The following is a 17868-nucleotide window of genomic DNA, read 5'->3' on the forward strand; positions in this document are numbered from 1 at the left end:
GTTCACTCACTCAAACGCAGTCATTATATATTTAAACAATAGCATTAGTTGTTCGTGTGAGTGAGTGAAACATGTACTAAAATAGTGATTGTAGTTTAGAAAATATCGTGTAGTAAGCTGAATGCAACAGGTTCCAAAATGCCCTAGGAAGTATGCTATGAATATACTTAAAAAAGTATTTAAATTCAATGAACTCATTGATGTGCTCTTAGTAAATCGAGTACTTCAACGGTTTGCTAGCAACTTGAGTATCGATCTTAATACAAAATTTGGAAGTATTCGTTATAATTGAAACCTGCTGCATTCTGTTGTCTCATTCCACAAAGAAAGCAGCCCCAAGCTGTCATCATTTCAATCAGATCCAGTCTCATCGATCAATCAATGCTCATTTAGCGTACGTTGGCTCCCGTTTGATTATTATTATTATTCGTTCGTGATCGATCGCAGTATCGCATTTAACCAATCAAGTTGAGTTCAGTTTCTGCGTAATGCGCCTACGCCCAGCTCCGCTCCGCCCAGCCACGCCCTTTGACCCGCCCCGCATCCGCCTCATCGATTTTGAGTACTCTATATAGCGTAGCTTTATACTTATGTTTTCCGATCATCAGCAGCTCCAGATCAGCGAACCATAGCCTAATTACCATTCCAACTTACATATGTTACAGCTCTTAAGTTATATCTATGTTCAGTTCTCTACTACTCACTAGGTTCTATATTTATGTATTTATATAGCAATAAACTGTATGTCTATGGAATATGTTGATGATTATCATTTTGCATGTCCCATTTGCATGCGTAAACAAATCGGGTCATCCTATGTATCATTATAGTATGCAATTGATATTCACATATATGTTATATAAATAGTGAGAAATTATTTGATTTTTGTTTGAAACACACTCGCGTCCATCGCCTTAGGACAACTGTTTTTTATTTGTTCCGAACTAATATTATTAACAGAACGAAACAAGCTCTGCATCATCGACATCAGCTCCAACTCCATCGATCCTCGACACCAATGAGCAGCAGGACGAACTGCAACCACCGCCACCGCCCACCACACCACCGCCAGCTATAATACCCACCACAACAACGGCCACCGATGAGACGGAGATCGAGGAGGTGGTGTCCAGTCCTCCAGCTGGCCAGAGTCAGAACGATACCACTGCTAGTTTTACGCTATCCGCTCCCGTGCGAAGATCGCTGTCGACCGAGGGCGAAGCCGATGCCAATAGTGATCCGGAGGGTGATCAGGATCAGACGGTGGTCAGTGCCAGCTATACGATAATGCCCAGGCGAGAGAGGCTTCCCGAAAGCTCTGATAATGTAGAGAGCATAAGATCGCCACACAAGACTGACCCAGTTGCCAAAAGTTCCAGCGAGGACAAGGCCGAGGAGCCAACACATGTCAGGCCCACGGATCTGCCACTGATTCCGGCTCCTGTTGCCCCGAGCACAGAAGCTATCAAATCATCCTCGGCGGCCACCACGCCCGCTGCCCTCGAGAGTCCAGTGCGCTTGCGGGACAAGCGGGGTCTGTCCGGCAGCCAGGAATCGGAAACGAAGTCCGATACCGCCTCGCCCGTGTCCTCACATCCGGACTTCAATGCCCGGGACTCGCTACTCAGTCTATACGCCCGACGCACAACGGACAGCAGCGCGGGAGGAGGAGGAGTTGGTGGTGGTGCTGGTGTAGGTGCAGGTGGTGCAAGTGGAGCTGCATCCTCGTCTTCAACTTCGGCAACGGAACGGCGTCCGTCTTGGCGCCTGAAATTCGATGCCGGCTCCAAGGTATGCCCACACTACCCAACTACGCCCTCTAAGCGAATCCGATAGCCTAATCCTCAATATACGTCAAGACTATTTTTTCGATCGGTTGCCAAATTCGTGTGCGCCGTAAATACTTTTGTTAATCTCTAAGTGTGTAGCATGGATTTATTTTGATTAGTGTATGTATAGTTAATGGAGAACTTCTGCTTAGAAAAATGTGGAATTATCCCTCGCTTTGGTCGAATTCATAAAATAACCCCATCGTTTCCATATGGATTTTTGAATTTTCGCAATTTAATTTAAGGTCATTATTTTATATCATTTCGATTTCGTCACTTATTCATATTTTTTGATTGTAGAAACTTTGCTTTTCGGCGAAATATAATTAATAAAGTGATTCGCTGACTTAAATATGTATTTTATGATCAAACGCCTGAATGATTTATTTTAAGATCTTTTGCATTTAGTTGTATCTACGCATCTGTACTTATTCATGTTTTTATTTGCGCGTAACTTGTGCTTGATGTACTCAACAAATAAGTAATTTTATCTTTAACTAAATTCTTATGTATTATTCACTTTTTATTTTAAATGGTTTTCGTATTTATGTACTTAGATACCAATACTATTCATTTGGCTGATAAACATTTTGTATAAATATTACATGCTTCAAAATATCTTACCAAATTGGCCGATGCATTTGCATTTATGTTTATTAATTTATTTAAATGACTTTTTTATTACATCCGGTTTACCAAAAGATACTAATTATATATTAGAATATATAACGACTTGCATGTTACTTTATAAACATTTACATTTTTGTTCAACTAATTTAACTACACTATACTGGTTCAGGGAAATGCAGAAGTGCTTAGCTTAGGTAATGGGTTGCGGGCTCTAACTGATGGATCCAAAATGGAAATGGTGGCTGATACGTGTTGATTACTACTAAATGTTTAGTATAAACTAACTCCCGCTGCATTCGAATGATTCAAGACACGGCATAGCTTCTTGTAAGAACAAATACATCGCACACAACCCAAACAAATACGACAATTATAGAGAAACATTTCAAAACATATATTGATATTTAACATTGTATCTTCATAACTGAATTGAGCAATTGGTAAATGGTTCTTTATCCATGCAGTTCAAGTTGGAGGACATAACCAGCGGTGGCACATATCCGCCCAACAACAGCACCATCATACCCAGTGCTCCGGCGGTAATGGCAGCCGCCAACTTATCAACCACAACTGGTGTCCAGCGGCGCATCAGCAGCGGTCCCAATGCACGTAAGTTATCAAGGATATTTTCTGCTCAACTTTCGTATAAATAGTAATAACTACTTACCTTACAGTAAATGCTTCCAATCAGTCGCTCAACTCTGTGGGTCGTCCAGTTTCCGCGCCCAGCGAGGGCACCAACAACAGTGCCTATGTCACGCCCTCAGTTCGCAAATTTGAGACGAACGCCACGTCCACGGGGGCGACCACTGCAGCGAACACGACCAGCAACTCAACCTCCAATTCAGTGTCTGCAACCAGTGCCAATCATACAGCGGCTACGGCACCAAATGCCACGTCAAACCATGACGATAAGGGTAAGGAAAAGTCGAGGAATGCTAGGGAATCATGTACAGCAATTGTTGAGATGTATAGGTCTCTTATAGTAGTAGTAACTATGGCTACATTCACTTGTAATGTAACAAAGTAGTTGTAAAGCTAGAGCCTAAGACTTTGTCTTAGTTATATCTTGATTATTGAATAGGTTATTCTCTGAACAAAAGATTATTGTTGTACCTAAAGTTAAAGCTGAATCAGACTTTTCGCTTACTAACTTGCTTTTTTTTTCAATTTTTTAACAGATAATGATAAGGAGAACGACAATCGCACACAGACGGTCATTCAGAGGCGGCGCAAGCCGAAGCGCAGATCAACGGGCGTGGTGCACATCGATATGGATGTAAGTATGGTTGGGAGATACATCATTTGTGTGCCTAATTGCCAGGCAGTTTGTCAGAATAAATGAGCCATGGTCGAAGTGCCGTATGCCAACTATTCTCAGTCAAATTGCTAATTAGTCGGAAGAATGGGAAAATTCTAAATGCTAAATTGAAAATGCCTTTTGTTCTGCTGCAGGAACTGGATCCCGAGCGACAGAACGAATCGTCCAACAACGACAACGAGGAGAAGGAGAAGGAGGTGAGTCTGTCCACCGATAATTAGTGCTTACCATATGTGAACTACCAACAAGAACAACAGCAACAGCATCAATATTATTGAATATTTCACACCTTGCCAAGCAATTAGAAAATATTTTTGTGTCAGCCTTTTATTTCCGAGCTGCACCTGACCACCACATGTGTTCGTTGTGCCTTTGCCTTCGTCACACCTTGTCACAATTTTAGAGCACTCCGCGTCCTTCAAAGTAGCTTGTGTGTAGTGTGCCCCTCCTCCATGCATTTGGCCCACAATTTTCTCGTCTCCATCGTATGTCTGGTCCAATTAGCGGACGACCCAAAAAAACGAAATTATGATTTGCCACTTTGAATGTGCGCACGTGGCATTGTGGGTTCTCGGTATGGTTTCGTGTGGGATTCCGAGTGTAAGTGCAAGGCAACTGCAAATCCTTTCATGGCCGAGGTCAGAACTATTAGTGCGCATCCAATTTGCGTCCATAGAAATCACGAGTCTGTCCCGGCCCGAGAACCTGTTAACAATTTATCTGAGCAAGTGTCAGCGCCGGTGTCGCCTATTATTAAAATCTGACACAATTTCTGAGTGCATCTTGTCATTAACGTGCGCTCGCTCTGCTTGTTCCTATAAAAAGTTATTAATTGTTTCGAACATTGGTTCATTAAAGACAGACCGTAAATCTTACATTCGGTTTAGCATTGATAAATGCTAAATATTTTGATATCGTTTATATTGGTTGATTTTAAAAATGGGATGTAGGGGAAAATGTGGGTTCTTTAAGAAGATAGAAAAGCTATAGATACTCTTCATAAATGACCACTTTGTTTAGCATATTTCAAGTAGCAATTCATATTTCCCCATTGTGAATTATTGCTAAAAATACACTCAATCATTAAAAGCGAATTTAATTGGTAATTTACTTGTCTGAAATTTTGCTGAGGTCTACATCCACATGAAGTGAATGATGCAACACAATGTCTAAATTTGTTTGATACCTTCCTTTTGAAATGGAAATTTCATTTTGGGAACTATATTTTCCTGGAATTTGTGGCTTTAACTATTCGTTTGCCTGTGGCGTGAGGAACTAAGTAATAGTATGCAATTTTCAGCATGTGTTCCCCCAAACGATCCATCCAAAGTGACGGCTGACCATCTGACGCTCTTTGATTGACGATGTCAAGTGTGCCATTGTGCATTTATTCTACTTTTTAGTTTTCATCTCGCAAATGCTGGGGCATCTGGGGGAAATCACTTTCACAATCGTCTGCGCAGACAGTTTTGCATTTTATAATAAATTGGGCAATTACAGAGGCACGACCCAAGCCGAAGGAAATATCTGATTCTATATTGAGAAGCGCACAATAATAAGAAAAGCTGGCACACGTCCGTTGAACTTTGCAGAAAAAGCGAGAAAATGTGCGGCTAAATTTATAACAGCTTGCTGCAGGCATTTGCTTCCTCATTCTCTCTCCCTGCGGCGAAAGGATCGTCATGCGGTATTTATAGCCGGAAAATGCATCCAACGAAACCATAAACTCTGCACGAAGGGGTCTGATTTTGGCCCAGTTATGAGGGGGTAGGAGGCAGCAACTCCCCAAATTGGATTCTCCTGTCTTCTGTCGCGCACTTAACGCTAAATTTAAACGCAAACAAAAATAGTTTTTCCTATGCTCGCGCTTTCCTCTGTCTGCTTTTTCACGAATTTTCCCAGTTACGTTGCAGTCATGTGTCAATGACTGTGCTTCGCCTTTTGGCCCAGTTTGCAGTGCTCTCGTTTGCGTTTGTGTTTCCCTGGTTTCTTCTGACCCCAGCATAGTTAACAATTTTGCGTCTCGGACATTGGGCCAAATACGTGTGCGATTTACTAAATTTAGATGTGGGCTCAACCAGGTGAAAAACTCGCACAACGAATTTTTCGTGTGCGCAATTTCAAGTGAAAATTTGGCTCCTTTCCCTGCTCTTATTATTTCTTGTCTTCATATTTGAGTTGAAAATATGCCGCCACATTTTATTTCTCTATTTTTTTCTTCATTTTTCCGGCTTTTCCGCTCTTCATTTGGCTCTTAGCTTCATGTGGGCACTCTTTCGCTGCTCTTTCGTGTTTATTTCCGATCGTTCGCTTTCAAATAAAACATTTCAAATCGCCTGCCAGCAACACAGTTGAGTTTTGTGCGCCCAGCACAGCGGATCATCTCAGTTCGATTCAGTTCAGATCACCCGAACCCAGCTAATCCAATCAAACAAGTCTAAATCTCAATGTAAATCCCAATTAAACTCAAGAATTCAATACGTCAAGTGCAACGAGAGACCAAAAACCACAAGACCTGTCAAATGTGTCAAAGAATTGTTGGGGCGCAAAAAAAAAATCAACTGCTATTGCAGCTTAGATCAGTTTACCCCTGGGATCACAGGGGCAGCTGGAGGGGATTTGCCAAACCAAAGTTGATGATTTGACTGCCGGCCGCAAAAAGTTGAATCGTTTTCAGTTGATGGAATCGCTCCGCGTTGCCTTTTTTGGCCAACTGCGCATAATTTTTGGACATTTCAAGTTGATGCTCCTACCAGTTGGCTTTTGCAAATATGGTCAACTATTTTGATAAGTTTTTAATTTGATTTCGTGAACGTGCCTAATTTATATGTATTTTTTTCGTGGCCACAAATGTTAAAGTTTAACAAGAGAACTGAAAAAAAAGTATATTAAAAGTCAAATTTTAATTCAAAATATTAATTGCTTAAACAATACTAGCATTGAATTTTTCATTTAAAGTTTGCAAGTATTAATCATGTTTTTATAAATACTTGTCTTGAAAATTGCCAAATCACTTGGCTAGTATTTATCCTTTGACTTGATTTACGTCTATTTCCTAATCTTTTTTACGATGCCTCTGCGACCCGGCTAGTTCATTTATCTTCGCCATGACACAACAGAAAATTGTATTTTTAAAAGCTTGCTTTATATACATTTTACGCGATATTAGCCAAGCAAAATGTTTGAATTACCACAATATACAGAAGGCATAAATGGGGGGAAATGATTGCAAAAGACCAAACATTAAAAAGGCGCTTCATTCATGGGCGATTGTCCTATAGATAGAGCCATTTAAACGGGCAGATACACAGAATGAAATGAGTCTAGTAGGAAACCGAGACGGTTCGTCATGAATTATATGCATTGGAAAATCGCTTGAAAAGAAAAACGTTTTCTTGTCTGACGGTCGGTTTCATGTTTGTTGTTTTGTATCGCGTGGGCGGAGGATGAGAGGCATCATCTTAGAGAAACAAATAAATACCAGGCCGGCAGCGGGATATTCGCATCCATATATCACGTTTTCTATGTGTTTTCAATCCCAACAAAAGCATCCCGTCGAGATCCAACAGAAGCCCCTAGTGCCAGTGGAGGTATATGAACATAAATACGTCGAAAACCGAAATGAAAATTGTCAAAATGTATGCCTTGACGTCATTTTTGGTTTTCCCGGTGCACGTCCAAAACCGATTCCCAAACCACATGTCAATATTGCGTTTTCCAAATCGAAAATGTAGACGTCTAGTATACAAGCCGGGATATATGGACACATGTAAACACACCGAAAAGCTGTTTGTTTTTCCTTTATTTTTGTTTATGCCGAATTCAAGAACATTTTGTATGTTCGCTTTGATTTTAATTGTAATTGCCTTTTGTGTGCGCGTCTATAATTGGAACACAAATCGATCAGAATCGATGTTGAAATGCCCTCTAATTGGGAATAATTCCCAGGGGTATCTTTCGTTCAAATGCGTTCTTTATATAGCATCTTGAATCCAAAGTCGAACTAAAGTTCAAAGAGTCTTTTTTGAATGACAGCTGTCCATATTCATAAAAGATTTTTCTTGTCAATTAAAGCTATTTTAGCGATTTTTTTTTCTTTGAAAATTAATTTGATTTTAGTTTATAGAGTACATTTCATCGAATTATTCAAAACTACTTAAAGAAAGATGTGTCTAAGCAATTAATGGTTTATTTATGCGAAATTGGGAACGATTTACCAAATATAAAGTCTTTGCAAACCTGTAGCCAGATGGCAATTACCCTCCAATAGGAAAGATCATTCAGATCATGTGGTTTTTGGTCGAAACTGCTTAAGCGTAATTGCACTTTGGCACTGCCGATTGATATACGAAGTGCCAGGCGAGATGGCAAACTAATGGTGCCCACGTTCTTATAGTTTCCATCAGCGAGATGTCCTTTCGCTCGAGATCAAGAACCCAGGCGCCGCTGTCCAGTCGGCGTCGATCGTTGTCCTCCAGCTCGCGAATGGCTCCATCAAGTGGTGCTTCCGGAGCCTATAACTACAACGGAAGTAGCTATAGCAGCTCCGGCAGCACTGGTCGTCCCTTGAGCACGGGCTACTTTCCCAGCAGCAGTGGCGCCTCCAGTTACCAGAGTCCCTATGCCAGTGTGTACAGCTCGAGGGAGAGTTTGTACGGCGGAGGAGGTGCTGGTCGGAGTTCTTATGGTAATGCGGGCAGTCGCTACGATTACGGGGCGTCCAAGTATCAGCTCCATCAGCAGCAGCATCATCATCATCATCTTCATCAGCATCAGCAGTTCACCAGCACCAGCAACCACTATTCGAATCAGCATTCCCATCAGCCAACCGCAAGCAGTGGCACATCGACAGGTGTAACCTCATCCGCCTCCACATGCCATGCCGCATCCATTGCTTCTGCGTCCAATGCCGCCATGCCAGCAACTAAAACGCAAACGCACCAGGGCAATCGCTACTATCTGCAGCTCCAGCCCACCGCCAGTTCATCTGCTTCGGGTTCGGCGGCCACAAGCGGTGGTCATCACTATGGCCACCTAGTGGTGGGCAAGCATATAAGCCAGAGCCATAGTTACGGCCAATCTAAAGCCTCTGCTCTCTCCTCCTCTCTATCCACCGTCTCGTCGTCCTCCTCCTCCTCGGCCTCGAATGGTACAGGCAGCGGTGGCTACGACAGTTCCAGGTACAATCCCAGCTCCTATTCCTCGGCGGGATCTTCGTACTCCACAAGCGATCGATATGTCAGCCCCTATTCGAGTAGCTATGATAAGGGTGTGACCACCGCCTCTCTGACCTTCAAGTCACCCGGTTTGAGTTCGTCCAATTCGTTCAAGAGTTCTCGTTTACTGAAGACCAAATCGCTGTCGGCATCGAATAGCAGCCTGAATGGAGCCTATGGTGGTCCATCCTCGAATGGGGTAACCAGTGCCGGAGCCACTGTGGCCGCCATCGCAGCCACGAGGAGCAACTCTCTGCGTGAACAGGAGCGCAAGTCTCGCAATCGCACGCGGTCGAAGAGCGCGGCACAGAGATCCATTAGTGCTTCCTCGGAGAAGAGTGAGGGATATGAAGTAAGCAGGTGTACTGGTTAAGTCGGTTTCTATTGAATTACTTTATGCTGTTGTTGTTGTTGTTTTTATTGGTATAAAATTAAGTACTTAGATATCTGAATTATTATTTTGAAATTTATTTAGAATAGTAAAGATATTTGAAAATTATAAAATACTAAAATATTATTTGCAATTCAAAAAGCGTAAGGATTTTAAGAGCAAACATTGAAATTTTTAAAAAAAATAAGAAGTAGTAGAAAAAGTAATTGAAATTGTCTAAAAGTTGATTTTCCAAATTTGACTTTTCCCAGTTGCTAAAATTAGTTAAATTTTCTTTTTCTCCTTTACAGAGTGGCAGTGAGCGGACATCCCGTTCCCGGCTGGGCAGCACCGCGAGTACGGCCACCACCAGCGAGTCAAAGAGCTCCAGCAGCAATGACAAGACGGAGAATGGCGATGGCATTGACTACAAGGCGCTCTGGGAAGCGGAAAAGTGAGTGAAGCTCCCCTCCAAGAACCTCAAAGTATATAATCCGAATATAAACGATAATCCTTTGTAGATTGGAGAACGATAAGCTGAGGCAGATGCTCAAGCAGAAGGACGATGAAGCCGTCCAGACACGTGCAACGCTCGAGAGATTCGCCAATGCCGTAAGTACATGCCACGCCCCTAACATGCCACGCCCACATCAGTCCACTATAAAAACTAAAAGCCGATAAACCAATACCGAAACTGCCAGCAGTAACCAACAACAAAACAACACGCAACACCATAAACTTAGTTCAAGGATGCCACCAAAATATATTTACTATATATCTTTAACACACAAAAACCACCCACCTCGCTGCCTCTTTTTCCCCCTCATGTGAAGCTTACTGCTCGCGCTCTCTTTCGCTCTTTACACCCCGCTCTGTCGTATATACATACATATATATGTTTTTTCGATCCGTTGAACAAAAATATGAATTCCCAACAAACAACTACACCACAAAACTGAACAAGAAAAACCAAGACCCGAATCAAAATCGAAAAACAAAAATCGCAAAACCACATCTTGTTTCATTTCACATTCGCAGACAACGAAAAATTCACTATCTGAACTTGAGAAACGCGAAAGAAGAGCTATGGAACGCAAGCTTTCCGAGTTGGAAGAAGAGCTCAAGGTAATTACAAAAGTGTCCTTTGCTAACCGTAAGCGTTAAAAGTGCCGCCGCTGTTGCTGTTTTTGTGTTCTGAGAACAGGACCCCCAAATTGATTGCTATATTGGTTTATTTTTATTTTGATTCCATCCCCCACATGATTTGTCCAAGAGTTTGTGATACTTTTCCCCCCAGAAAAGCCTTGTTGCATGTCTCAAATCCTGATTTATTAACCCCCCTTATTATTAACTCGAATTGAGCTGTTCTGTTCTTATAACCCAAAGCCATAATACCCCTTTCGCACTGAGTTGGAGCACACGTTTCTCTCACCTTTATAGTTTAATCTTTACTTTTATGATTGCCTTTCCCTCTCGGCCACCATATAGAACACCTAGTTGACTAGCCGTCTTCTGTGTGTGAATGCCATGCCACTTGATTTGAAATTGATTTACCAAATTCCCCCCGTGTATAGTACTTGTTTTATGCCACCCCGCTGTACAGTGAAGCGATCGCTTTGATTTCCCATGCCAATTTATTTTTGCCCCACCTTCGCCTCGTGATCAGATCATATATTTGTTTTCTATGGTTATTTTTTCATATCACACCACAGCAACAACAGACATCAGACATGTTCTCATCTCAAGACCATTATGTTTCTCTGTCATCATCGCATCTCAATTCATCACTCGCTCAATCTCTCGCTGTGTCATTCGCCACCTTTTATGATTTTTGGTCACTGTTCCCATGCGCTTATACGTTACACGTTTATCGTTATACGTCTACCAATCGCACTCACCTAATTGTTACAAATTTTAAACAAAAGCGCTCTCATTGAACAATACGCTCACTCAAATTTGATTTTCTTTTTTCTCTCTCTTCCCACGCGCCTCATCGATCGAACAAACAATCGAAACTATCGAAACAATCGATTATCGGCAATCGCTCAAACGAAAACATGCCTATTTTCCACTTACTTTTCTTGCGTCGCCGCTGTTGTCCTTATTTTTTTGTGTGATTTTAGCTATTGCAGAAGCTAAAGACTGAGAACGATCGTCTGCGAGCCGAGAATCGGGCCCTAACGCGGGTCGTCTCCAAGCTGACCACCTCGGCTCAGAGTCAGCTGGCCAAGACCAAATAGGCGCAGATCAGAAAAGCATTTAGATTGCCCAGCACCAGCCCACATACAGAGGTGGTCAAAAGTATTTACACAACGAGCTTTTTTTTCAATTAGTTGACAATTGAAAAAAAAGCTCGTTGTGTAAATACTTTTGACCACCTCTGTACACCCCAAAATTCTCACGACCCCTTGCTCACAAAGCACAATGTCGCGAATATCGTTTTATCGTTTCTATTAGAACTAGAAAAGCATCGATGTTTTTGCCAGGACTACATCGATAACCAATAATCACCGATGTTTTTCTTGCTCCTGGTTCGTTACAATACAATACTTAACACACTTCGATGTCGTTAAAAATATTATATGGATATTTAAGCATAACCGAAACCACAATAACTAAATGTATCGTAGCTAAATTTAAGTTAACATTGAGCTCATTGGCTTTGGACTGGTCACTGGTAATATAAAACTTTAACAATACTATATACTACTACTCCCTGGGAGTTACTATATACTACGGACCCTTTGATAAAACCGCAAACTTCAAAAGTAGTTAATTTTTGAATAGTAAAATATTAATCACACGGCTTGTTCGTTTTTGGTAATCTACTAAATTCGCTAGGTGCAATTGTTGCGAATTTGAAATGTAATTTATATCAAACTATATCATATGGTAACTACAGACCGCTGTACGGTTGATAAGTACTTATAAATCAAAAGTTAGCCCACTCTCGAATCAAAGTAAAGCTCATCGAAACCAACGAGATCAAACATCAAGTCCCCACCACCAAAAAAGAAAAGAAATAAAAAACAGCATCGGCGATTAGCGGCCCAAGGATCTGGAGACTTCAAATAGGGTCTCCAAAAGTCGATCATCAGGGAGAGCGAAGTGGTCTAGTTGGTGATGCTGGATGCTTAACGGTAAATGCCCCACCACTGACACTCAATTGAGCCAATTCTAAGAACCTGCGACCCAATATTATGAGCTGGCTGTTGTTTTGTTGTTATACACATACCACATATAAAGAATATAATAAAATATATTTAGCTATAACTGTAACATGGAGTGTTTCAAACTGATGGAGAATGGTTGGAAATGGCAAACTCTTCAAAATGTATTGCGCCTTAATGATTGATATATTTGTTTTATTAGGATAGAAAGTAGAGAATCAAACCATTGTTCTAAAAAGTGTATAAGATATGAAGTTGCTTTCAATCAACCAACATTTTGAAACACTCTGAATGTACATATAAACAATACTTACTTAATACTCTACTCTTTAAATAATGTCTATTAAACTATACTATGGATTTATACCTCTTGTTGTTACTATTGTTACAAGTTTTATCTGCCATTTTGTTTACCCTTCTGTGTGTTTTCAACCACAAGACCATCGACCGATTTTGAGTTATATATATATACATGCATATATCTATATGAAATAAACAAAATTTTGCTCACTGTCGATCTTATTCGATTACTGCTGTTTATTGTTTGAATACGCCACATTGGGTGGGTGTATATCTATGGAACACTCGCATCAGGCATCCAAATTCATGAGATTCATTCGACATTATATGATCGATTCCGATTTCGTCTATAGCTCGCTTATCACAGCACACGACACGCGTCATAAAGATCACACGAATCAGATTTCGCAGAGACAATTATCTAAGCGCCTATGTTTCGAGTGTAGTTTTGTGGTTAAGTGCATGCTATCTGGTTTTATTCTCGAGATTAGGGCGTCCAGATGAGTTCCATTTTTAAGTAATTACTAATTGTTTCTTGTTGTTTCTGTTGTTGTTGCTGCTGTGGCTGCGGCTACCGCATTCCCAATAGATTAACGAAGCATGCCCCATGCACATCTAACTCCAAGATCTGTGCCTCCCCCGCCATAAACGTATACCCATTTGGATATCTCTATAAACTGTACTAATTTGAATTTCATCTCATCCGTTCAACAGCAACTCGATGCCTACAAGTCGGATAATCATCGCCTGAAGGAGGAGAACGCCGCGTTGATTAGAGTAATTAGCAAATTAAGTAAATGAAATTATGTTTTACTTTCAGTGTATGTATGTCTGAGAACCTATATCATCGAGAAGCAACAATTTTACTTTAGTTACCAGCTGGAAGAAGGCTGAAAAAGAATGAATATGAATGTTAAAGCAAGCAAGCGATGCAAGCGAAAGCCGGATATTCGCGTGAAAATTTCAAAATTTGTTTATTATTTGTGTTAGGCCGTTAAGCATTAGGTGAAACCATGTTTCAAATATCGTTGAGAATTGTTTCGTTCGTTTTATATAAAGAAATCTTATGTATTTGGTCAAATTTTATATACGAAATAGAGCAAATTATAAATAAACTTACACAAATCAAGCTTAACTATATTTACATAAGCATACGCGTTATGTATAACGATCAGAAGATCAAAAGAAATGAAATGGAAAGCGAAAACCTTTACATACAAACTGAGAACATAATCATCAAATGAGCCCTAGTTACATTACAGATTAGTTTAACTACATGATACATATAAATACATAAATATATATATTTTTTCATATATAAATTATATATACACATTACATAATACATATATATATTTAAAGCAACAGAATCATAAGTTCAACATGTCAATGTGTAATATCATCGAGGATCCAGACCGCCGGTTCATGAGACTCCGGAGATGTGCCGAAACCAGCCCACGCGTCAACTTACTAAGTGTAATCATTATCATCCAATTGTAATTGTTTTTAGTGCTGCATAGATAAAGGCATCGGTGATACCATCAAAGCTATAGTAGCTACATATATAGTGTACCCTTCAACTGAGGAGACAACTTCTCAAAAGCTCCATGGCGCTATCCTATAGATCGGGATGGGTTCTTCACTGCGTATGCCCAATTATTTCTATTATATTATTATTTGAGTACGTTAAGATAAGCAGACACTTTTAGTTCTCTCCTTCACTTCGAAACGTATTATATACATTTACATCGTACTATATTTTACTTTCGCTTATAACGAAACAAATGATCATACGCATATGCATATTTCTGTTATTTATTAAATTCGCCTAAGAGATTTTGTGTTACTCGTAAATGGAAACGATAATCAAGCATAAACAACCATAAGAACGTGAATTGTGTAATATGTAAAATTGTGTGAGAAAATATTTATGAAAATTTGATTCAAATACGAAACTTAATAAATGTGATCGCAAGCAAATCCAAATTGTTTTCCTTCCGACTTTCCAAGGATGAATGGGCACTAAGGTGTTTCTCGGAATTTGACTTATTTTCGCCTAGATAACATGCTGCCAATTATTTTGAAGGTGATATCTTTTACTCGACGTATATTTTTTATTGTCAGCATTTAGTGGTTTTTATTTATTTGTTGATAAGATCAACCTTAAGGTTCACATGAGAAATTTATTTGGTATTTGTTGTTTTTTGTTTGTTATTCTTCGTTTTGTAAATAATAATCCAAAAATCTGCAGATCGTGTTTATGTTATGATTCATGATTTAAGTTAGCAAATGTGTGGAATCTATTGTTATTTACAAGTCAGCCCTTTTCAGCGTCGAAAAGCTTTTAATATTACTTTATTGATGTAAATTTACAGGTGTAACCAAATCTGACAAACAATATTATCAGAAGAGCTATAAAAACGTCACTAAAAGTTGCATTTCCTAGCTATATAAGACTGCAAGTGCATTGAACGAAAACGTCAAACTATTTTGGGGTTTTACCAGAGAATGTACTGAAAGTGCTTGGGAGAATGAAGCGAACTCTCCTGATTTTGGCCATTGTTCTTTGTGGTCTAGCTATTGTGAAGGCATTAGAATGTCAGGAGTGCCTAGCGGATAACGATGTGTACTGTGTAGACCAAACTTCATATAGGAATTGCATCAGTAAGTTAAGAATTAAGTTCCGCAGTACTTAATTCTAAAAAGATTTCATTTAGAAAGTAAACCTTTTGGCAACGTGATAAGCTGCCCCGCCGATACAGTTTGCACAAACTCGAAAAATGTTTGTGTGAAAAGTTCTGAACTAACAGGATCTGTAGTCGATGTCTGTGGAACCTCCGGTGGAAACAAGTGTGCATCGTGCACAGATCAGAAATATGCTTGTGTTAGCAAAAATCAATTTGCGAGGTGTTCCGAATCGGTTTTGGTCGACTCCAACATCTATGACTGCGATACTGATGAGATTTGCAGTTCGGAATCACTGGAAAAGTACGACAACATATGCACGCCTTCTTGTGTTCTCGATTTTGTAGGTATTCCTGGATAACTTAATTGAGCTTTGTTCTAATCCCTTTTTTATGTTTTTTGCAGCTCAACTTGAGAGCTAGTTGCAGCAACAGTGAATACACGACAACAACTACCGCAGCACCGACAACTGTCACACCCAGTACAGAGCAGAAAAATTCTGCTTGTACTGAAGCTGAAAAAGATCTTAAAATACCTAAGGAAACCTGGTACTTCTTTACGATCTACAAGGAGGATACTTCCTGTCACACTTATCTCTACTGCCAAAGAAATGAAACCAGCACATGGGACACCGTTTATATGTCCTGCCAACAACCCAAGCCATATTTCGATTCTACAACCAGCCTTTGCGTATCGACAAAACCAACTGGATGCATATAACATATATCATTTCACGATCTTAAAGTCTAAATTATATTATGGGATTTGGAAAATATGTTATGTTCGTTTATTGTAACTGCTGTGCGCTAATAAAGCAAGTTAAAAAACTAGAAAAGAAGGTTTAAATTTCAGATTTTATAAAATATCTGGTTAACTTAAAGGTTAGAAAGCATGTATTGCGAAAAGACGTGACTCAAAAGGTAACAGAAATGTCAATAGACCTTCAAAAATACCATATATACATATTTGTATGTACGATTACACTTTATGAACCGCATTTCCCGGTATGAAGTACGTAAAATTAAAAAGCATGTTGCTGTCATTTAGATCGCTTCAATATTACTTTATGATGATAGACTTTCGGCAGGCATAGACAACGAAATCTGACAAACAATATTATCAACCCATAAACAATTGAAGGTTAATGCATAGTGAGCTCCTCCGCTATATAAGACGGCAGATGGATGGTTGGGATCATATCAGTAAATCGTTCAGGTGGAGCAGCAATACCGTAGCAAAAGGTGCGAAAATTTTGGCAGTAACATGCAGAGGATAATCGCTTTGGTGGCCATCATGGCATGTGGACTATCGTTCGTCGCAGCTCAGTCATGTCAGACGTGTCTGGAGCAAAACGATGTGTACTGCGTTGATCAGAATAGCTATCAGAATTGCATGAGTAAGTCCTGGCCCGCAGTCCTTTCATATTAACATTCTATTCCTTACCTCAGAAAATGGTCCAGTTGGCGATGTTATCGAGTGTCCTGCGGGCACCGTTTGCTCCAATTCTGACAGCGTTTGTGCTCTGATCTCCGAGCTGAATTCGACCATATTGGACGTGTGTGGAGGCTCTGGCGGAAATGGAGCTAATTGCGAAGTGTGTTCCTCAGGCGCCAAATACGCCTGTGTCAGCAGCACCCAGTATGCACGTTGCTCCTCCAACGGCGATGTGCTGACCAGCAGTGTGTACAACTGCGGCACAGATGAGATCTGTAACATAGATGCTCTGTCGACGTATGAAACCGTTTGTGTACCGTCTTGTGCCTCCGAATTTGTAGGTTTTGTGGGACTTTAAAAATTATTCATACTAACATGTGTTACCTTTTAGCTTGGATTGGATGCCACCTGTAGCAACAGTATTTATCAGCCAACCACAACAACTACAGTGGCTCCAACGACTACTCCTAGTGCTGCGCAGAAAGAGGATTTATGCAGTGCTGGCGAGCCCAGTACCAATCCTAGTTACTTCTTTACCAGAATAACCGACGACTCCACGTGCAACAGTTACCTGTACTGCCAGAAATCTGGAACCACCTGGGTTGCCCTCTACATGACTTGCCGCGCTTCCACGCCCTTCTTCGACTCAACCACCAGCTCATGTGTGACAACCAGGCCGACCAGCTGCTCGATTACAACGACTCAGTCTCCCTCTGATTCTTCATCGACTGCTTCTTCAACGGAGTCCTCCTCCGAGTCTTCATCAACGACTGCTTCATCCACAGCTTCCTCATCAACGGAATCTACACCAACGACTGCGTCCTCCTCTTCTTCTACTGAATCATCCACAACGTCTTCCTCAACAACTTCTACGACTACTGCTACTCCTTAAGCAAATGATATACCGGAAATA

The 17868-nt window shown here is 40.5% G+C and overlaps 3 protein-coding genes across 26 annotated transcripts in view; all 3 read left to right on the top strand.

Annotated features, from left to right (window-relative positions):
- Positions 1–14816, top strand: part of LOC117141957 (protein phosphatase 1 regulatory subunit 12C) — a 29713-nt gene extending 14897 nt beyond the window's left edge. For 5 of the 24 annotated variants that reach the window (XM_033305721.1, XM_033305722.1, XM_033305727.1 and 2 more), the window contains 9 exons: positions 961–1791; positions 2924–3068; positions 3134–3376; positions 3641–3738; positions 3915–3977; positions 9678–9820; positions 9888–9978; positions 10405–10491; positions 13551–13965. In XM_033305721.1, coding sequence (XP_033161612.1) covers positions 961–1791; positions 2924–3068; positions 3134–3376; positions 3641–3738; positions 3915–3977; positions 9678–9820; positions 9888–9978; positions 10405–10491; positions 13551–13637 — 1788 coding nt within the window. In that variant the 3' untranslated portion in view covers positions 13638–13965. The other 19 variants (XM_033305717.1, XM_033305716.1, XM_033305719.1 and 16 more) reach the window with 13 other exon arrangements.
- Positions 14817–15308: 492 nt separating this feature from the next.
- On the top strand, positions 15309–16336 carry LOC117140213. Its single transcript, XM_033303002.1, has 3 exons — positions 15309–15500; positions 15554–15864; positions 15927–16336. The coding sequence occupies exons 1-3, from the start codon at positions 15368–15370 to the stop codon at positions 16239–16241; spliced, it is 759 nt and encodes a 252-aa protein (XP_033158893.1). The 5' UTR covers positions 15309–15367; the 3' UTR covers positions 16242–16336.
- A 175-nt stretch (positions 16337–16511) lies between these two features.
- LOC117142092 (A-agglutinin anchorage subunit) lies at positions 16512–17861 on the top strand. The gene is made up of 3 exons (XM_033305975.1): positions 16512–16917; positions 16970–17292; positions 17347–17861. Exons 1-3 carry the CDS (start codon positions 16785–16787, stop codon positions 17845–17847), a joined length of 957 nt encoding a protein of 318 aa, XP_033161866.1. The 5' UTR covers positions 16512–16784; the 3' UTR covers positions 17848–17861.
- Positions 17862–17868: the final 7 nt, after the last annotated feature.

The sequence above is a fragment of the Drosophila mauritiana genome, chromosome 3L, assembly GCF_004382145.1.
Source record: "Drosophila mauritiana strain mau12 chromosome 3L, ASM438214v1, whole genome shotgun sequence".
In the NCBI taxonomy this organism is placed as follows: Eukaryota; Metazoa; Arthropoda; class Insecta; order Diptera; family Drosophilidae; genus Drosophila; species Drosophila mauritiana.